This window comes from Rattus norvegicus, chromosome 4 (genome assembly GCF_036323735.1).
Source record: "Rattus norvegicus strain BN/NHsdMcwi chromosome 4, GRCr8, whole genome shotgun sequence".
NCBI lineage: Eukaryota > Metazoa > Chordata > Mammalia > Rodentia > Muridae > Rattus > Rattus norvegicus.
In genome coordinates, this window is record NC_086022.1 from 147,912,087 (window position 1) to 147,934,543 (window position 22,457).

Here is a 22,457-nt window from a genome sequence, read left to right on the forward strand (position 1 = left end):
CAGGGCCCACACGGTGAAAAACGAACTCCCACAAGAAGGTGTCCTCTGACTTCTCCATGGATGCTATTAGCACAACACACACACACACACACACACACACACACACACACACACACACACACTTTTTAACGTAATGAAAATTTAAAGTCATTTTGGTCCTCTTCCCTACATAATTCTGAGAAATCACTGGTTTCTCCTAGCATTCCTAGTGGATTTCCGAATGGCTCGCGCTTAATCTATAGATCACATCCAGGGGTGGCTCCTGCCTTACTTAACAGTATCGAGTCTTCTAATCCATAAGCATACTCATCTCTCACAGTCTTCGTCTGCTGTGATTTCTCTGATCTGTGTTTTGTTCTTCCGAACACCAACCTTGCCAGTGTTTATGACAGTCACATCTGCTTCATGGCTTCGTTTTGCAATATTGCAAGTGGTACTACACCGTGCTCGGTGATTTCCAATTGTGCATTGAGTGTAATAAATGCATTTTTTTTTCCGGAGCTGGGGACCGAACCCAGGGCCTTGCGCTTGCTAGGCAAGCGCTCTACCACTAAGCCAAATCCCCAACTCCAAATGCATTGTTTTAAATTGGCTGTGTATCCTGTGACCTCGTAAAATGACTTAGTAAACCTAGTAGGGTTTTGTATATTATTTCAAGTTCGAGGATGTCTGTTGTTTGTTTTGGAGAAGTTGTTGGGTTTTTAAATTATTATTACTATTATTACCATTATTTTTTCATTTCTTTTGTTTATTGGTGGCAGGGATTTGCTGTGCAGCCCAGGCAGCCCTCACACTCAATACCCTCCTGCTCCAGCCTGGAGCTCTAGGATGAAGTATGTGTGCACAGAAGTGCACTTGCTTCTCACAGCACATGTGGAGAAGTCAAAGGACTTCTTCCTTCCATCTTTATGTGACTTCAAGGAATTGAACTCAGGTCGTCAGGCTTATACAGCAAGCTCCTTTACCCACGAGCCATCATGCTGACCCTGGGGGAGAGATTTAAATGTTCCATTATAATGCTGAGTAAGAGTGGAGAAAGTATATGTCTGTATTGTCCAGGGTATTTGCTTTGGTTTTGAAACAGCTTCAGGATATAGAGCCCAGGCTAGCCTCAAACTTATTTCCCATAGCCTTGGCCTCACAAATGCTAGAATTACACCATATCTGGCTCAGATTTTTCAGTATTTTGCCATTAAGTGTGATGGCATTGGTAGAACTGTGCCTAGCATGTACATAACCACAAAGAAGTAGGTTAGATGTAAGATTTTATTCCTTCCTAACGACAGTTATCTTGTTGGGAGTGTTCCTCTGTTTCTAACGTCCTGCGAGCTTTGTAAGTGATGTTGTTATGGAGAGTCTTGAGAGAGCCATACGTTTTCTCCATTAGGTATGATGAATTACACAGTTTGTATTCCTAACACTGACCCCACTACACATCCTGTGACAAACTCCATAGATCTTGCTTGAGTCTGATTGTTTTCCTACAATGATGATATTTAAAAAAAAAAACTCAACATACTCAGGTGTGTTCCATATGCCTTTAAACACTAACATGTCAGGCAGAGGCAGAGGCAGAGGCAGAGGCAGAGGCAGAGGCAGAGGCAGAGGCAGAGGCAGAGGCAGAGGCAGAGGCAGAGGCAGAGGCAGAGGCAGAGGCAGAGGCAGAGGCAGAGGCAGAGGCAGGCAGATATCTGTGTGTTCAAGGCTACCTGGTCTATACAGTGAGTTCCAGCCATGGCTATGTAGTAAGACCGGTGTCCTGCAAACACATAAAGAGTTGAGGCCTTTGGGAACTGACTGACTTGTGAGGACTTCACACAAACAATAGGGCTGGTTTTATAGTAAATGATCCAGAGGGAGCCCCTTGGTCCCTTCTACCTCACGAAGACAAAGCAACAAGGTGCCATCTATAGACCGGACAGCAAGCCCCCACCAGATCTCCTGATGGCTTGCATGTTCCGGCTTCCAACATAATGAGAAATAAATGTCTTTTATTTATAAATCACTCAGACCAATGAACAGGATGAGCTAAAACAAAAATATTGTCCCCTTTCTTCTGTTTGTTTTTACGACTTATTTATTCTTATTTTCTGTGTTTGAGAATCTGCAGGCACATACGTCTGTGTGCTACATGCTCTCAGAGACCAGAAGAAGGCATCAAATAGACTGGAACTGGGACTACAGACACTACCACGTGAGTGCTGGGAACCAAACCTGGGCCCTCTGGAAGAGCAGCCAGTAAGTACTCTTAACCACTTACGATATCACTCCAGTTCTCTTTTGCTTTGCTTTGCTTTTCTTTTTTTCTTTTCTTTTTCCTTTGCTTTTTAAAGCTGGGTCCTGTGGCTGGTCTTGAATTTCTAATCGTCCCCTGATTTCTTTCTTGGCAAGAAGAGATATTGTTTTTTCTTTTTTGTTTAAAAAATCATTTATTTTTTGTTTAATTTTATAAGTACAGGCATTTTCCCTGAAGGCGTGCATAAGTACAGGCGTGCGTGTGCATCATGTGCATGCAGTTCCTGAGGAGGCCAGATGAGAGCAGCAGATCCTCTAGAACTGGAGCTAGAGATGGCTATGAGCTAATTAATGTGTGGGTACTGAGGACAGAGCCTGGGGCCTGAGCATAGCAGCCAAGGCTCCTAACCACCAAGTCACCTCTCCAGCCCTAGCTACTAGTTTTCGAATGTTGATTTTGTGTCCTGATACTTTGCTGAAAGTGTGTATGGCCCCTAAATGTTCTGGCGGTGTAGGGGGTGTTGGGAGGGGTGCTTTGTTGTTTTTGAGACAGAGTCTCTGTACATAGCCCCGGCTGTTCTGGAACTCACAATGTAGACTAGTCTGGCTTTGAACTCATGGAGTTCTTTCTTCCTTTGCCTCCTGAGTGCTGGGGTTAAGGTGTGTGCCTTGCTCTTGATTGTGGAGGACCTTGAGGTGTCTCATCACACTGGTTCTGTGAGCTCTTTTGGACTTTTTAGTGGAAGAGCTCACAGCTATCACTTCCTCTTACCACCAACTTAGCTGCCCAAGGCTCAGGAAGCCATACTTCCATTTCCATGAAAAATAGTATTAATTCTTTGAGAACTGCATACTGTGTGTTTTGATCATACTTCCTCCCCGCTCCTTCCCCTCATTCTTCCTAGGCCCCCCATGACTCTCCCAACTCCAAGTCCTCGTTTTACTTTATTTTGGTAATTTGTGCTGTCTGTATACTCATGGGTGTGGGACAATTAGTGTGGTCAAACTGTTAGCAGTGGCTACTCTTTTTTTTTTTTTATTTTTATTTTTTTTAAAGATTTATTTATTTTATTTTATGTACAGCATTCTGCCTGCATATGTGACTGCAGGCCAGAAGAAGGCACCAGATCTCATTACAGATGGTTGTGAGCCACCATGTGGTTGCTGGGAATTGAACTCATGACCTCTGGAAGAGCAGTCAGTGCTCTTAACCACTGAGCCATCTCTCCAGCCCTATTCTTTTTATTTACTCTTTTTCTATACACTCCAGATTTTATTCCCCTCCCAGTCCACACTCTGACTGTTCCACATCCCATACCTCCTCCTTGCCCCCTGTCTCCACAAGGATGTCCTCACCCCCCACGCCCCACGCCCCACTCCCCACCCCACCAGACCTCTAACCTCCCTGGGGCCTCCAGTCTCTTGAGGATTAATGCAGGGGCTACACTCTTATAGAAATCCATCTCCCCCTCCTCCAGAGCCCATAATCAGTTAATAGTTCCTCATTAAAAGGGTTAAATTTCTTCACATTTGTTTCTTCCATGATCCAATGGCCATTAAGAGTGCATTACTCCACGTCCATTTGTTTGTGGAGTTTCTCACTATTAATTTCTAGCTTTATTGTACTATGGTCTGATATGCAATAAAAGATTTTGATTCTTTTCTACTTGTTCACACCCAAGCTATATCCTAGATTGTTTCCTGTTTTAGAAAGGGTTCCAGGGGCTACCGAGAAGAATGTGTATTCTATGTTTACCAGAAAGAATGTTTTTAATTTAAATTTTTTAATTAATTTATTTAGTATGTGTGAGAGAGAAAGAATGTGTGTGTGTGTGTGTGTGTGTGTGTGTGAGAGAGAGAGAGAGAGAGAGAGAGAGAGAGAGAGAGAGAGAATATGCAGACATCATAGAACAATTTCTGTTCTCTCATTTTTATTTATGTGGGCTCCCATGATCAAACTCAGGTCACCGGGTTTCTACAGGAAGAGCCTTTATATACCGAGCCATGTTGCTGGTCTATCTGTATCTTGCTGTGGTGTGTGTGCTATGTATGTGGGAACATGTATGCCACAGGGACCATGCAGAGGTTGGAAACAGTTTCTGCTTTCTCTTTCCACCTTTCTGCAGCCTCCAGGGACCATGTTCAGCTCTCCGGGCGTACATAGCCAGCACGTTACCCACTGAGCCATCTTGCCAGTCCCAGAATATTTCATACATCTCTGTTAAATCCATTTAGTCTACGGTAGGGTTTAATTTGAATTTTCTCAATTTTTAATCTGGATGACCTTTCCAGACACCAGGCCCAGCTGGATTTAGACTTTATATTCGCTCAGCTAGTAGATATTTCTTTATTGACATTTAAAGCTATGGTCGAGAGATACTTACTGATTCCTGAGCTTTCGTTGGTCGTTTCTCTGGTTGGCAATAAGTGTATCAGGGGTTGCAGGTTTCCTGAGTTGGACCTGCTGAAAGCCTTTGTCCATCCCTTCCAGTCATCCCTTCCACTCATATTCTTTCCCAAGCTGCAGCACTGCCTTGGTGGTCATGAACTGCCTCAGCTAGTAGTCTTCTTAAAATGTCCTCATTTCGTCCACAGAGGAAGTTCCAGAACAGCTAAGTGAGCTGAGATAAACACTAAAAGCACAATCTATTAAATGATATTAAAACAGAAAATTTCCACAAACCTAGAGAAATAGATTTAAGCACAGTAGTACGTGTGTTTTGTCTGAATGGATATCTGTATAGCACAGGTGTGCCTGGTGTCTGTGGAAGCCAGAAGACGACTTCAGACTCCCTGGAACTGGAGCTATGGATGGTTCGGGGGCCATGTGGGTGCTGGGTAACTCAAAAATGAGTGCTTTTCACGGCTGAACCTCCTTCCCACTCTCCACTTTGTCATCTTTACACGCCGTTCTGTGGATCAGCCCCACGGTGCCTTTCCCCTTCAACTCACTAACATTCTAAACAGTTTGTCCTAAAGATTTCCCAATTTTAAGATCAGGAATGGTGGTGCATACCCATAGTCCCAGCACTCAGGATCTGAGGCAGGAGGATTGGAAGCTTGAGAACAGCTTTGGCTGTGAAGCAAGAACCTGTTCCAAAAGAAAAGAGAGATACTTTCCAGATTTGAAATTTTTCCTACTTTGGATAAAAAAATGCATATTTGTAATATGTTAGATCTGTCCAAAAATGGTATTTCCATGTGGACTCAACATTTTTACCCATGAACTTCTTCACATGGAACCCCTTCCCTCAGGCGTTCATTTGCCTTGGATCGCAGAAGGAGTCCACAGACATGTGCACATTTTCTCTAGAAGAGTGTACAGGTATCATAAGGTCTAGAACAGTTTTTGTTTTGTTTCTTATGACAAGGTCTTAATCCCCGACTGACAAGGGATTTCTGATCCTTCTGCTCAGGGCTCCCGAGGGCTGGGATTAAGGCACACAGCATCTCACCCAGCCCTAGAATGATGGTTTGCATTATTTCTTTGTTGGAATGTTTATCCATTTGAGGTGTGATGAGTTCTGGGAATATTTATCCTTTTGGAGTGAAATACACTCTGACCCTCTTTGCCTCTGCCTGGGCAGCAAAGATTTGTGATTCTCTGCTTATATGTCTGTGACTCAACAGTGATGTTAAAAATGTAAGAAATTTGGTTTCTTACTCTGTAATCCAGGCTGCCCTAGGACTCACATCCTGCACCCCCCCATCCCTATGTTTGTAATATTTATTGTCAGAGTCGTGTGTGCGTGTGTGTGTGTGTGTGTTTGTGTGTGTGTGTGTGTGTGTGTGTGTGTGTGTGTCTTGATCCCACAGAGCTATGTTACTAAGGAGGAAATCTTTTCTAGAAGTTTCTCTAAAGTCTTGAGAGCTGGTTATAGTAGAGCTCCAAGAGTCACTGGGAAGGAGAGGGGGCATTTCTCAGTCTCTGTGGGAAGAGATAAACTCTCTCTAGAGTGCAGAAATCACAGATAAGGACTGAAACTAAGCTTTTAGAACCAAGCGTGGTAGCTTGAACCTGTAATGCTCTCCCTCAGGAGGTGAGGCAGGAGGACAGCCTTGAGATGGATACCAGTCTGGGCTATTAAGTGAGTTCTAGGGTAGCCTGGGCAACGGAGTGAGAATCTGCTTCAAAAACAAAAACCAAAGCACAACAAAAACACCAAAACCAACGACGACAAACTGGATGACTGTGGCAGTATACACCTATAATGCCAACAATTGGAAGCTGAGGGCTGGAGGATCGGAAGTTCATCCTCAGCTTCCTAGGGAGTTTAGGGCTAGCCTGGGCTAATCAAAAATCTTGTGCCTAGGGACAGGGAAAGAATGAATATTTGGTAGATAACATTTTCAAACAGTTCTGTGAATGTGAATCAGGAGAAAATCTCTTTAATCTGGGCCCATCTATGGTCCTGACCACATTTCACAGAACTCTAGACTGTCCAGCCTCTAACATGTGGCCATCTTCCTGACCCGGCCTCCCAGGTGCTGAGTTTACAGGTGGAGTTTACAGGTGGAGTTTACAGGTGGAGTTTACAGGTGTGCCTCCTACATCCAGCTTGGCTTTCATTCGTAGAGCCATTCAGTCAGTCAGTCAGTCAGTCAGTCAGCTTGGCTGACTGTCTTCACCAACTCCGTCATGACTGGAGAGAAAAGGGAAAACTATATACAAGTCTAACTTATTTATTTATGATCTTTTGTGTCACAAGGAAAGTACAGAGGGAAATGTTGTTTTCTCCTCAGTCTTGTGTGGGCCTTTGCGATACTTCATTGTCATTCATCCTTTCAATGATCTGGGTAGATGGGTGTCAACATGTCATTTTCCAAATGAGCAAGCCGGGCAGACCAGCACGGGCTGCCTCACTCTGGTCGTTGCTTTTCCTCTAGGTTATGCTGTCTTTCCTTTCTGTCTCCGCTTCCTACTGTTGTTTGTCTGTTTGGTTTGGTAGATGGTTTTGTTGAGACATTTTTATCACTGGGCTAACCTCAAACTCACTCTGTAGCTTAGGTTAACCTTGAGGTTCTTGATGCCTGTGCCTCCCTCTCGCAAGTATTGGGATCTCAGGTATGTGCTACCAGGACCTGATTGTTCCTGTCATTTGTGAAGATCAGAAAACTAATTTCCTGGCCTTCACTCAGGTCTACACCAGTCATCTCAAAGTCAGAAATAATCAGAATGGGGCTTAGTGCTAAACACTCCAGCAGAGTCCTTGATTAACCACACAAGGGAAACTGCACCATGCTGTCTCTGGGGATGCCATTTAGCAACATTAAATTGAAGACATAAATCAGTCTGGCTAGACTCTCCAGTTGAGGCAACTGTCCTAAGAGAGATGTCCCCTAGAGAGCTCAGCCTTCTGTGTCACATTTTCTGTGGATGAGAGTCCAGAAGCACCTCAAATTCCCATACCGGGATCTCTCTTCCTCAGCTTTTTCCCCTGGACATTTTGCTCAGCCTCCAAGCCTTGAACAGCCAAGGCCAAGGATCTCCCAACCCTGGATAACTCAGGCTTCTGGCCCTTCCAAAACCTTTGATACATATTAGCCCTCCATACATGCTTGATTAATTAATTAGTTCATTAAGAAACCACCGGCAAGGGGCTGGGGATTTAGCTCAGTGGTAGAGCGCTTACCTAGGAAGCGCAAGGCCCTGGGTTCGGTCCCCAGCTCCGAAAAAAAGAACCAAAAAAAAAAAAAAAGAAACCACCGGCAATGCCAGCATTCAGTTGTCCTCTTATCAAGTTGATTTGTGTGCTCGGAATGTTTAAAGCACCCAAAGGCAAGGTTATAACCAATGAAAAAAATGTGTTAAGTCTGTTTTCTGTTGCTGGCACAAAATACTTAAATTTGAGTGCTTTACAGAGAAAGCGGTAGCCAGACATGGTAATCCATGCTTTAATCCTAGTGTTTAAGAAGCTGAGGCAGGAGGTTTGCTGTGAGTTTGAGGCCACCGTAGGCTACATAGTGAGTTCAGAGTGAGACAGTCTAGAGTGGGACAGTGTATCCAAAAAGGAGAGGAAGAGAGAAGGCTGGAGCGATGGCTCTGCAGTTGAGAGCGCTTGCTGTTCTGGCCGAGGAGACAGATTTGGTTCCCAGAACCCGTATGACAGCTCAGCAACATCTGTAACTCCAGTTCCAGGACATCCTACACCCTCTCCTGACCTCGGTGGGCACCAGGTTCACATGTAGTGCACTTACATACATGTAGGCAAAACATAAATAACTGACTTTAAAAGGGGGTCCTCACTACTGTAGTGACCTACCTGAGAAAAGCGACCTAAGGAAAGAGGACACTGGTGAGACAGCTGGGCGAGACGGCCCAGCCAGGAGAGCACTTGTCTCTCAAGCCTGACAACCTGAAGCCCGTCTAAAGGTGGAAGAAGAGAACTGATTCCACAACGTTGTTCTTTGACTTCCGCATGTGTGCTGTGGCATGTAGTGTATGTTCTGCATGCATAAACACATGAAAGGAGGGAGGAGCAACTAGAATCAGCTACATGAAGACATAATTACGCACAAGACAGGATGTCAGAGACACGGCAACAGTGTCTGACATAGAACATACTGTTTTCCAATTCATTCAGAAGCTGAGGCTGGCCTTGAACTTCTGATCTTCATGCTTCCACCACCTAAGTGCAGGCATTACAGACCTCAGGCAGTGTGTGTGTGTGTGTGTGTGTGTGTGTGTGTGTGTGTGTGTCTCACCATGTAGCCTAGGCTGGCCTTCAGCTCTGCATGTAACCCAGGTTGGCTTTGAATTTCAGCAATCTTTCTGCCTCCTAGGATTACAAGCATGCACCACCCGGTTCTAACTGTCCATTCTTATGACTAACACCATTTTGGTCTCCAGAGAAATGCTTATCTACACCTTCAAACACAACCAGGAACTGAAGATGTGACTCAGTCGGTAGCAATCTTGCCTGGCAAATACAAAGTAATGCACTTGATCACTGGCACTGTATCAAGCTGGGCGTGGTGGGGTAAGCTAAGCCCATGACATAGCACCTGGCAGGCAGAGGCAGGAAGAGCTGTCATCTTTGGCTGTGTGAGACCCTGTCTTAAAAAAAAAAAAGAGCAAGTGTTTAGTGTTGGCAAGATGGTTCATTATGTAAAGGTGAACCTTTACATACAAGCCCCATGCTGTGAGGTCCATCCCCTGGATCCATATGTGGAAAGACAGATATCTTTTGCCCTGTACATCCTTACTATGGCAAAACACACTTAGGTGTGTGTGTGTGTGTGTGTGTGTGTGTGTGTGTGTGTGTGTATGCATGCACACAGACCAAAATAAATAAATAAAAATGTAATAAGTACCACTGGATGGAGAGATGGCTCCGTGGTTAAGAGCACTGGCCCCTCTTTCAGAGGATCAAAGTCAAATCTCCAGCACCCACATGGCAGCTTACAACTGTCTATAACTCCAGTTCCAAAGGGTCTGACACTCTCACACAGATATGGAAGCAGGCAAAAACACCAATGCACATAACATTAAAAAATGAAATATTATAACCATTTAAATAATAATAAAAATGACAGCCACAGTGTTTAATAATTTTTATGTGTGTGAGTATTTACCTGCATGGACATATATGCACCATGGGTATGCCCAGTGCCAAGGAGGCCAGGAGAAATTGTTAGATTCCCCAGCACTGGTATTTGCAAACTACCAGATGGTGCTGGGTACCAAACTTGGATGTCTGTAAAAGAAGCCTGTGCTCTTCGCCAAAGCTATCTCTCCTGTCCCAAGACAGGCACATTTAAGTGGTTTCCAATGGGTTGTGTCTCTGTGTACACCCAAGGCCAGCATCTCTTATATGAATTTGTCAAACCCTTCGCCTTAGACAGCAGAAATGCTATGGGCTCTTGCCCAGTGAAGCCCTGTTTCCAGCTGTGTCAAGTGTGAAGCACTGTTGAAGCTCGAATTTTAGATTTGTACTAGTAAGAGCTGTATGTGTGGCAGGGCGGTGGTAGTGCAAACCTCTGATCCCAGCCCTCAGGAGGCAGATCTCTGAGTTTGAGGCCAGCCTGATCTACAGAGTAAGTTCCAGGACAGCCAGGGCTACACAGAGGAAACTGTCTCAAAAAGAAACAAATAAAACAAGAAAACAAAACAAAAGAAAACAAAAAGCTGTACTCTTTGCAGGAATATTTTGCAACCATGACAATTTTCCTAAAAAACAACAACAAAGCATTATATTTATTTATGTATGGGCACATGATTGTGTATAAAACTGAGCGTGTGTGGAGGCCTCAGGGCAACTTAGGGAAATCAGACCTCTCCTTGCATCAAATCCAAGTCATCAGGCTTGGTGACGAGTACCTTCATCTGACAAGTCATCGCTCTGGTCCTTTTGTGACATCTTTCTTTCTCCTATCATAGCGCATGTGTTTGTCCAGGGGGGAGGTTCATCTCCCTGTCAGCCAGGACCCTGGCACTGCCATTAAAGCTGCAACGGGGGGGGGGGGGGGGGGGGCTGGGGATTTAGCTCAGTGGTAGAGCGCTTACCTAGGAAGCGCAAGGCCCTGGGTTCGGTCCCCAGCTCCGAAAGAAAGAACCAAAAAAAAAAAAAAAAAAAAAAAAAAAAAACTGCAACGGTCTTTACTTTGGTAACTGTCAGACATTTGTCTTTGGGACAAAACGCTCAAGAAAACAACTTAAATTGGAAGATTTTCTTCTGACTAATTCAGAGGTTTCAGTTCACGGCCTCGCTTCAGCCCATTGTTTCTTGGACTTGCTGTTTCATGGTGGAAGGGATCCTGAGCATCCGTTCCCTTCCACTTCCTCCCTCCCGTTCCCGTGTTGATCCATCTGGGTTCCAGAGCAGTCCCAAGTGCAGCCTTCAGTCAGGGACATGCTTTAGTAATGTGCTGGAAGCCTTTCACCCTGAGCAAGTGGGAAGTGAGCCGAACCAGAGCAGTGGGCGGGACAGCACACCTGCAATTCCTGCTGTCAGGGGGCTGCGGCGGGAAGACCACAGGTTCCGGCTAGCTTGAACTGTCTAGCAAGACCCTACCAAACAAGGAAGCAAACAGTCAAAAACCCCAGCAGAGTGGCGACTTCTGTAACCAAGGACTTAGAAGGTAGAGACAGGAGGATCAGGGACTTCTCAGCTCCATAGTGTGTTGAAGTTGCCTGGGATACATGAACCACTGTCTGTAAATAAATGAACTTGTTTATTTAAAAATGTAAATAATGCTAGGTGTTATGGTACATCCTTGTGTGGTTTGCACAGGTCACAGAGACAGGAGGATTGTGCTAAGTAGAAGGCCAGTCTGGGCTACGATACAGGGGGGTGACACCTGCACTGGGGAGGCAGAGGCAGAGGCAGGTGGATGCCTGCGAGTTTAAGCCTGGTCTACATGGAAAGTTTCAAGCCAGCCAGGGCGACATAGGAAGACTCTATCTCAAAAACTCTATAAACTAAAGAACGTAGGAAACAAGAGAGGGACATAGAACATGTATAGAATGGGATTGAGTGAAGTCACCAAGGAGGACTAAGGCCTGGGAGAAGACAGCCCAGCTCCTCAGGGAGCTGAATGTCCCCATTTGCTGTGGCCTGGGTACATTTCCCCCAGTGGCTAATTGTGAAAGGCTTGGTCTTCAGCTTGCACTAAAAGAAGCAATAAAAAGGTTAGAGAGGCGGGACTAGCTTCAGGTCCTACATCATCGAGGGTGGGTCCTTAAAGGGACCAGAAGACTGCTGGTCTCTTCTCTCTACTCTGCCTTCAGGAGGTAAGGGTTCCTGCCATGTGCTCCCACCACAGGTCATTGCCCTACCACAGGGCCAGAAGCAATGAGAGTTCTGCACTTGAGACCTAATGTGCCTGTTTTGTTTTGGTTGCTTTTGTAAGGAACTATTTTACTTAATATCCATATATGCACATAACATGTTTAGATTAAACTGTCCCTGTCCCCATCCTTCTACTCTCTCTCCTACTCCACACATCTCCCTCCAAGCCTCATGAGCTCTCCGCTTTATTTTATTTTGTAGCCCTGGCTGTCCTAGAACTCACTCTATAAACCAAGCTGCCCTTAAACTCACAGAGCTCCACCTGCCTCTGCCTCCCAAGTGCTGGGATTACAGGCGGGAGCCACCACTGCCCAGCAACACTTCCCTGTCTTTATTTAATACCCATTGAGTTGCTCAGGGTACATGAATGTGGAAGCTTCCATTGGATCATGGATAGCCTCTCAGGAACCACATCCCTGAAGAAAACTGGGCATCTCTCTCCCATTAGCTATCAGATAGGGATGGGACTTGAGGACGATTCCCTCTCCTATCTGTGCTGAGATTTTTGGCTGGCTTGATCTTGTACAGGTCTTGTATCTAGATACAGTGAGTTCACGTGTGCAACTGCACTGCCATGTCCAGAAAACACTGTTTTGCTACAGATAGCCATGTATTCTGGTTCTTACTGTCTTCCTGCTCCTCATTCTAACACGATCCCTGAACCTTGTGGAGAGGGAATGTAATCCTGGTGTCCCATTTAGAGCCAAGTGCTCCATGGTATTTTACTCTCTGCATGTTGACTGGTTATGGGTCTCTCTACAAACGGCTTCTATGATGTGGAATAAGAGATACACTAATCTATAATTATAAAGATAGAACACTGGGGAAAGCTTGTTACTATGCCAAATTCTCCACCAGGGCTATGACCTAGTCAGCCAAGAGTCTTTAGTCCGGTTAACGGTACCATATGTAAGGTCCATCTTAAAGTGAGCTTTAAACCCAATTAGGAAGTGATTGGTTGTTTCCGTAACATTCCCACCACTATTGCACCGGTGGGTACATGTTGCCAAGCCAGTCATTATGGCCTGCAGGACCCACAACTGGGTAAGACTGAGGACAGCGTTTTTTCTCCCTGTAGCATTCATAGAACTTTCCAGCTATTGCCATGTTTAGGGTTTCTATTGCACCAATGACCTTAACAAGTCTTATAAGGGAAAACATTTAGCTGAGGCTAACAGATTCAGAGGTTTAGTCCACTGTCATCATGACGGAGAGTGTGGTGACATAGAGACAGACATGCTGGTGGAGAACGAGCTGAGAGCTCTACATCTGGATTGGCAGGCAGCAGGAAGAGTCACACTGGGCCTGGCTTGAACACTTGAAGTCTCAAAGCTCACCCTCAGTGACACACTTCCTCTAACAAGGCCACACCAACCCCGACAAGGCGGCATTACCTAATAGTTCCAATCCCTATGTGTAGGGAGCGGCGCGACAGCTGTATGATAATGAGGTGAATCTGGCGCCCTCCTAACAACAGTACTGAGCATGCGTGGAGTTTTGCACCTGACGTCAGTCTGGCTGGGGCGGTACTATGCTAAATGGGAGTTCATGCCTTGCCAATCTCTGGAGGACAAGTAGCTGGGATGGCAGTGGGGTGACTCGTGCCCCACCAATCCCTGAAAGAAGATTAGCATACTGTTGTGTATATAAGCTGAGCGGTAACACTTAAAGCTGTAACACTTGGAGCTGTAACACTTGGAGCTGTAACACTTAGGGCTGGCTGCCGCTGCCTCCCTGTATCAACAAAGAAGGTCTCCTGCAGTAAAGGCTGTTGAGAAGAATCCAACCGTGTTGCGTCTTCCTTGCCGGAAGAGGTGGGCGCGACAAAGTGGTGGCCCGTACGGGGACGAGGACATCCTCGTGGATCTCAGAACTCTTCAGCTTCAGGAGGAGTGACGTCGGAAAAGTTCCCGGTAAGGGACCATAAAGTTCTCTGGAGGTGAGCAGAGACGATGGGAGCCTTGGGTTAGAGGCTAAAAGGTCTGCGGTCTGCAGCGATGTTGTTTCAAGTTGATCCTTTGTGGGCAGGTTTTATAATTTTGTTTCTTTTCGTCTTTGTGTTGTGTGTTTGCTTTCTTTTGAATTGCCACCGTCCCGGACGGGAGTGCACTTGCTCGGAGTAGCCAACAGGTGCCAGGCTACGGAGTTGGGTATAAACAAACAGGCCAGCTTGCTAAAAAACCGCTTGCAAATAAGTTCATTGAGTATGGGAAGCTCACATTCCAGCCCACTCCTGACAGCTCTCCAGGAGCTCCTTAATCGGCGTAAGCTCAAAGTTGAAAGGAAAATCCTGTCAAGTTTTCTTGATGAATGCGATCGTTGTGCTCCGTGGTTTATAGTGTCAGGATCTCTTACCTTGCGAGCATGGGACAAATTGGGAAGGGATCTAGATAAAGAAGCCACAGAGGGCAAGCTTAGACCCAGATCAAAGCCTCTTTGGCAAATAGTCCGCGCTTGTTTAGAGGATAAGCGACGTGAGGAAGTCGTTAGAACAGGTCAGAGAATCCTTGCAGAGCATCAAGAAAGTATGTCAGAGGGAGAAAAGGTCCCAAAGAAAGAAAGGAAAAGAAAAGGAGACAAAAGGAACAGAGAGAAGGCAGAGATAAAAAAAGGAGATAATCAGGACCAGGAAATAGATAAGATATATCCCTCCTTAAAAGCCTTGACTTTAGAAATGTCAGATGAGTCAGAGCTTAGTGAGGATGGTGAGGCTGACCTTGAGGAAGAGGCTGCTCAGTATGAGGGGGAGAGATGTGATCCGGACTGGCCACACGCTAACACCACGTGGCAAGGAGGCAGACAATTAGGCAAAAAGGTAGTTATACCAACCGCATCTCCGTACAACCCTCAACATATAAGCATGGTGAGGCCTGCAAAAGGTACTTCCTTTTGCCCAGAGGTATGGAGAGAAATGGGATTAAGTTTCCCAGTATTTTTGGACGCCAATGGGCAACAATATCATGAACCCGTTGACTTTAAGACTATAAAGCAATTGGCAGAATCGGTTAGAACTTATGGGGTCAGTGCAGCTTTTGTTGTGGCTCAAGTTGAGGCTCTTGCTAGGTATTGCCTCACCCCTGGGGATTGGGGGAGTCTGGCTAAGGCCTGCCTCTCCTCAGGTCAATACTTGGATTGGAAATCTTATCTTTTTGAACATGCTAATGCTCAGGCCGCCATTAATCTGGCCTCAGGAGCAGACCCTCAGAGACATTGGGATGCTGACATGCTATTGGGTCTAGGGAGATTCGCTCTGGACCAGACCAGTTATCCAGAGCAAGTTTATAGCCAAATTAATGGAGTAGCCATCAAGGCATGGAAAGCACTGCCTAATAGGGGCGCAGTCTCCGGGAACCTTACCAAGGTTCTGCAAGGACCTACAGAGCCGTTTTCAGACTTTGTGGCCCGCATGGTAGAGGCCGCTACCAAGATCTTCGGAGACCCTGATGCAGCCATGCCGCTCATTAAACAGCTGGTATATGAGCAATGTACAAAAGAATGTAGGAATGCCATAACACCATACAAACATAAAGGTTTAGAGATTTGGATGAAAGTCTGCAGGGAACTGGGAGGACCATTGACTAATGCTGGTCTAGCGGCAGCTGTGGTACAATTAGGGAAAACCACTACCACGGATACCTGTTTCCAATGTGGCCGTAAAGGGCATTATCGAAAACAGTGCCCTGAAAGGAGTAAGGGGAAAATTAGCAATAGATCCAAGCAGCCTGGACTATGTCCACGATGTAAGAAGGGAAACCACTGGGCAAATGAGTGTCGATCTGTGAAAGACTTGGATGGCCGACCCCTAGTGACAGGATATGGTGGTGCACAGCCAAAAAACGGACAACGGGGCCCACGTCCCCAGGGCCCTCAAATATATGGGGCTCTGCAGGGCGACAGACAAGGACAGGACAATCAGAGGCCTTGGCCTTTCCTTCGCCACCCGAAAGACCAAGGAGAGCCGTTAAAGGCTCCGCAGGACTGGACCTCCACTCCACCACCAGACTCGTACTGACCCCCCAAATGGGAGTGCAGCCTGTAGATACAGATTTTAGAGGACCCCTCCCTAAAGATACAGTTGGGCTTTTGTTGGGATGCTCCTCCTCTGCCCTGGACGGTTTGCAGATTGTGCCCGGAGTAATTGATCCTGATTATTTAGGTACAGTAAAAGTGCTGGTAGCCTCCCCCCAGGGTGTCACTGCCATTTCCCCTGGAGACAGAATCGCTCAAATGCTGCTTCTGCCCAGCTTACATAAGCGCTTTCCTGCTGAAAATAGGATTAGAAGGGATAGGGGCTTGGGATCTACAGGTTCCCGATTTGCCTTTATCTCATTGGAACTGAGTGATCGTCCAATGTTAACATTGACTGTGGAGGGACGTTCATTCCTTGGTCTATTGGATACTGGAGCAGATCGTAGTATTATCTCTGCTCATGACTGGCCACCCAGATGGCCTACACAAACATCGTCTCAGGCCCTACGTGGTTTAGGGTACGAAATGGCTCCTTTAATGAGCTCAAAAGAATTGACGTGGAGAGATACAGAAGGGAGATCAGGAAAGATCACTCCTTATGTTATAGACATTCCAGTAACGCTGTGGGGCAGAGATGTTTTGGTAGAGCTGGACATGAGACTAACAAATGATTACTCCCCACAAGTCCAGGATATGATGGCAAAAATGGGTTACGTGCCTAGAAAGGGTCTGGGAAAGAACTTACAAGGACGAGTTGACCCAGTACTGTCAAAACAAAAACATGACAGGACGGGTCTGGGTTTTTCCTAGGGGCCGTTGAGGGGGGAATACCCATTACATGGAAAACGGAGGAGCCTTTATGGGTTCCTCAATGGCCTCTATCCTCTGAAAAATTAATTGCTGCTGCCGAATTAGTATTCGAACAATTACAATTAGGACATATTCAACCATCCAGATCACCTTGGAATACGCCCATATTTGTTATTAAGAAAAAGTCAGGAAAATGGCGGTTATTACATGATCTAAGAGCTATTAATTCTCAAATGCAAATAATGGGTCCCATACAGAAAGGTATAACCGTTACTCTCCAGCATTCCTGCTGAATGGCCTATTATTATTATTGATATTAAAGATTGCTTTTTTCTATCCCTCTTGCTCCACAAGATAGCGTGCGATTTGCATTTACTTTGCCATCTATGAATAATGAGGAACCTGATAAGCGCTATCAGTGGGTGGTCTTACCTCAAGGTATGGCAAATAGTCCTACTATGTGTCAACTTTATGTAGGACAGGCCCTACGGCCTGTACGTGACCAATTCCCAAAATTAAGAATGATTCATTTCATGGATGATATCTTGCTTTCTGCTAAAGATCATGGCACCCTGGAAGTAGCTTATGCGAAAGTGGTTAAGGCGCTTGAAAGCAACCAATTGTGCATAGCACCTGAAAAAGTCCAAATGGGCCAAATGGGAGAATACTTAGGAACAAAAATCACTCCTCATAGTATTTCTCCTCAAAAAATTGAATTACGAAAAGACCATTTAAAAACATTAAATGACTTTCAAAAATTACTAGGAAGCATAAATTGGATTCGACCCTATATAAAAATGCCCAATGTAGATTTACAACCACTTTATGAGATCCTGAAAGGGGATTCTCAGCTTACTTCACCCCGTGTTTTAACCAAGGAAGCACGATTATCCTTGAGGAAAGTAGAAGAAAGACTAGAAAAGGCAATACTAAAAAGGTATAAGGAAGAGGAAGATCTGCTTTTGTGTATACTGAGAACTTTTCGTCAACCTACAGGAGTATTATGGCAACAAGGTCCACTTCTTTGGATTTATCCCCATATTTCTCCTAATAAAACCCTTGAATATTACCCTTCTGCTGTTGCACAGCTTGCTGTGTTAGGTGTTAAATCTTGCATTCAGCATTTTGGTATTTCACCAAAGAAAATTATTATACCATATACAACTGCTCAGGTAGAAACATTGTGTGCATTGATAGATGATTGGGCCATATTGCGCTGTAGTTTTGATGGAGAGTTTGACAATCATTATCCTAAGGATCCGTTGCTACAATTTTTTACTGAACATCCAGTGATCTTTCCTAAGATCACTGCCTCAGAGCCTTTGTCTGGAGCATTAGATATTTATACAGATGGCTCCAAAACCGGTGTAGGTGCCTATATGGTTGATTCTCAAGAACCAGTATTAATTCAATATAGTCCAGGTACCCCCCAAATTACAGAATGTAAAATTGTATTGGAAGTTTTCAAAAGATTTCATGATTCTTTTAATTTAATTTCTGACTCTGCTTATGTGGTTAATGCGGTACGCTCACTTGAAATTGCAGGGCCAATTCGGTCGACTAGTACTGTATGTCAAATTCTTTTAGAATTACAAAATTTGATTTGGGCCAGAAAAAATAAATTTTTCATACAACATATTCGAGCCCATACTAATTTGCCTGGTCCCATGACCAGTAATAATGCCCTGGTGGATGCTAGTACTCGTAGAGAGTTTATTTTTCATGCTGCTCCGGTTGATCTCGCTAGAGAATTTCATCAAAAGTTTCATGTACCTGCCTTTACTCTTCAACAAAAATTTAAAATCTCTAGAGCTGCAGCTCGTGATGTGGTGTTAAGTTGCCAGAATTGTGTTCAATTTCACCACCCTCCTCATGTAGGGATTAACCCTCGTGGTCTGATCCCGCTAAAACTTTGGCAGATGGATGTCACACACATATCTCAATTTGGAAATTTAAAATATGCTCATGTTTCTGTTGATACATGTTCTGGTATTATACATGCTACTCTGATGACTGGTGAAAAGGCTCGTAATGCCATTAGCCATTGCTTAGAGGCATGGGCAGCCTGGGGAAAGCCTGATAGTCTCAAGACGGACAATGGGCCTGCCTACATTGCAAAGTCCTTTCAGGCATTTTCCAGACAATGCAGGTCAAACATACTACAGGATTGCCATACAATCCCCAAGGTCAAGGAATTGTGGAAAGAGTACATCGTACCTTAAAAGAGCTGATAAAAAAACAAAAAGAGGGAATTGCCAGCAGCCGAACACCAAAAGAACAACTTTCTTTAGCTCTTTTTACTCTAAATTTCTTAGTTTTGGATGCGCATGGCCGCTGTGCTGCGGATCGCCATGCTGCTACTACACCTATAACTAATGCAGAAGTAAAGTGGAAGGATATCTTAACTGATAAATGGTGTGGCCCAGATCCCGTGATCTCGAGATCTAGGGGAGCTGTTTGTGTTTTTCCGCAGAATCAAGAAAATCCAATTTGGGTACCTGAGCGCTTGACTCGAAAATTGCCTTCTGAAGATGAGACTACGAACCCTACTATTGCTACTGGGAATGATAATACAGGTTAATTCGATCACCCTGTGGGCTATTGCCAGATCCTGGCCAGTACCCATGCCAGTCCATAGCAATTCTACTGTTTTACCAACCTTTTTCTCTACCTCCTGTTTGCGTGATGTTCCTTGTATAGTGCCAACTGGAGAAATGCCCCAACGGTATGCCGCCACTAACGTTTCTCTGTTGCATACCTTATGTTTTACCATTAAAGACTCTTCCCTGCCCTGTATTTGGTTACGTAGAGCCATGTTAGCTAATTGGTTGAATCCTATAAGTGACAGCACAATGAACACCGGGATCATCCTGGCTGCTTTGAGTCAAATTGCCCAGGGAGTCTCTTCACCCAGCGAGGACATGTCAGTCGATAGTTCTGCTGATCTGAACATTACAACACTAATTGTGATGCATAATTGTAGTGTTCCATCACGCCCAGGGCAAGGTAACTATGCACAGAATAGCTCTACCCGTCGTAGAGTCTTACCCGCTTGCCCCCCGCATCAAGAGTTTCCACCTAATTTTACCCCATGTCAGAGTCCATTCCATAGAACAAAACAATTCCTACTGGGATTTGAATTTTCCCCTCCTCTTGGCCATGTACAGTATGACTGGGGGGAGAATAAGACTGGCAAGCATAATCTCTGGCCTTGGTTTCAATGGGTGCTGTCCAATGAGCAAGGGGCATATACATCCCTGACCCCCTTTGCTAGGTTGATGGGTGAGAACTTCACGCTGTATAATGTTTCGGCTACCAGAAAAAATGATACCAGGTTGACCAATATTCAATATAATAACCTCTTGGAACATAATACTGCCACTAGTACTTCAGTATGTGTTAGATCACCCTTTTTCTTTCTGATAAGCACTAATGTCAGCAATGGTGTTTTAAATTGTAATAGCTCTGATGTAGTCTGCTATTTAGCTGAATGCTGGGATGGCAACAATGACACCGCAGTGATGGTTAAGATTCCCTCCTTTGTGCCAATCCCAGTGGAGGCAAACCCAGATAGTTTTCCTATTCTCAATTTGCTGAGAACCAAAAGAGATTTTGGAATTACGGCAGCCATAATTTCAGCCATCGTGCTGTCTGCTGCCGCAGCTACCACAGCTGCAATTGCTATGACCAATCAAATACAGACGGCTGAGACTGTCAATCAGATTGTAGAAAGAACTGCAATGGCGCTAGAGATACAAGAAGAATTTAATACTCATTTGGCATCTGGCCTTCTATTAGCCAATCAAAGGATAGATTTAGTTCAAGAACAAATTGAAGCACTATATCATATGACACAGCTGTCTTGCGTTTCCTCCCTAAGAGGTTTATGCATTACTCCTTTGCAAGCCAACTTTTCTCAGCATTCTCAACAGAGCAAAGAAATCTCAAATTATCTGAAAGGAAACTGGTCCATGAAAGCAGAGCAACTATCCAGACAATTGCTGATGCAGATTGCTGTCCTCAACAGCACTAGGCTGGACCCCATCACAAATGAAGACTTTACCTCATGGATTACCAATGCTTTCTCCTTTTTTAAGGAGTGGGCGGGCATGTTTGCCTGGGGAGCTATTGTCCTCCTGGGATGCGGAGTATGTCTCTGGCTTATTGGCCGTTTAAAAAGAGAACATGCCAGACACAAAGCGGTTGTTTACCAGGCTATGACTGCCATTGACAATGGTGCTTCTCCCAATGTATGGCTGGCCTCTTTGAAAGATTAAGAGTTCGCCCTAGATCATTTTTGTCACAGTCATGTGGGGTCATTGTATCCAGAGACAGGCAACTTTCCTCGAGCTCGGACCAACCTAAGTCACGGGCCCGGTGGCGATAGGGTGACCCAACGACGGGTAAGGCCGAGTCATCGTCAGGAACGACCTAAGACAGGAGCAATGACAAGATTGACGTGACACCCAGATCTAGACCAGTCATTTTATTAAACAAAAAAGGGGGAGATGTAGGGAGCGGTGCGACAGCTGTATGATAATGAGGTGAATCTGGCGCCCTCCTAACAACAGTACTGAGCATGCGTGGAGTTTTGCACCTGACGTCAGTCTGGCTGGGGCGGTACTATGCTAAATGGGAGTTCATGCCTCGCCAATCTCTGGAGGACAAGTAGCTGGGATGGCAGTGGGGTGACTCGTGCCCCACCAATCCCTGAAAGAAGATTAGCATACTGTTGTGTATATAAGCTGAGCGGTAACACTTAAAGCTGTAACACTTGGAGCTGTAACACTTGGAGCTGTAACACTTAGGGCTGGCTGCCGCTGCCTCCCTGTATCAACAAAGAAGGTCTCCTGCAGTAAAGGCTGTTGAGAAGAATCCAACCGTGTTGCGTCTTCCTTGCCGGAAGAGGTGGGTGCGACACCTATGAGCCTATGGGGCCATTTTGTATTCAAACCACCACAACTATGAAAGCTAGTCAGAAATGAGCTTCCAGGTGGGACTTGACAGGTTCCACCATGTCTTGTGACTCAGATGTAGGGTGTGTCTTAAACAATAGGGTCACACCAGCAAATTCTGGAAAGCAATGGCAATAGCCTATAACGTTGGGGGTTGGTCTGGTACTGTGTATACAAATGCTAAATTTGGAACCCCAAGATCTGGTTCCTTCCAGAGGAACAAGTTCTCTCTTACATCTGCCTTTGTTATGTAAACATTGCTTCCCAATTTAAAGCTATTAGGTGAATAAAAGTGGCTACAGCCATTTACTGGGGAGAATAGAGGTAGGCAGAGCTTCAGGCTGGGGTCCCTAGGTAGAGATCATGAGAAGAAAGAAGAGAATGAGAAAGAGGAGGAAGAAAGAGGAGGGAGAAAGAGAAAGAAACAGAGCAGGAGGTCTTCATGATGGTCCAGGAGCACATGAGTAAAATGCCCCCTGAAGATAGACTGGTGGGGCAGAAATAACAAAGGCAGAGACTTAAACAGCAAGTATTGGGGAGCACACCTGAGGAATTAACAGTTTCACATATAGAAAATAGATTAGGGGTAATTTGCTCAGTAATTGTACTAAAGCTGACCTTTTAAAAAATCCTTAGGACTCTGCCTCGATTAATGGGGGACTGGCTGGGTCATGTTAATAACTATTAAAGTTATTAA

The 22,457-nt window shown here is 45.1% G+C and overlaps 1 protein-coding gene across 1 annotated transcript; it reads left to right on the plus strand.

Annotated features, from left to right (window-relative positions):
- Positions 1-13,470: 13,470 nt before the first annotated feature.
- Positions 13,471-21,216, plus strand: LOC134486623 (uncharacterized). The gene is made up of 2 exons (XM_063286850.1): positions 13,471-13,939; positions 19,279-21,216. Exon 2 carries the CDS (start codon positions 19,337-19,339, stop codon positions 21,080-21,082), a length of 1,746 nt encoding a protein of 581 aa, XP_063142920.1. The 5' UTR covers positions 13,471-13,939; positions 19,279-19,336; the 3' UTR covers positions 21,083-21,216.
- Positions 21,217-22,457: the final 1,241 nt, after the last annotated feature.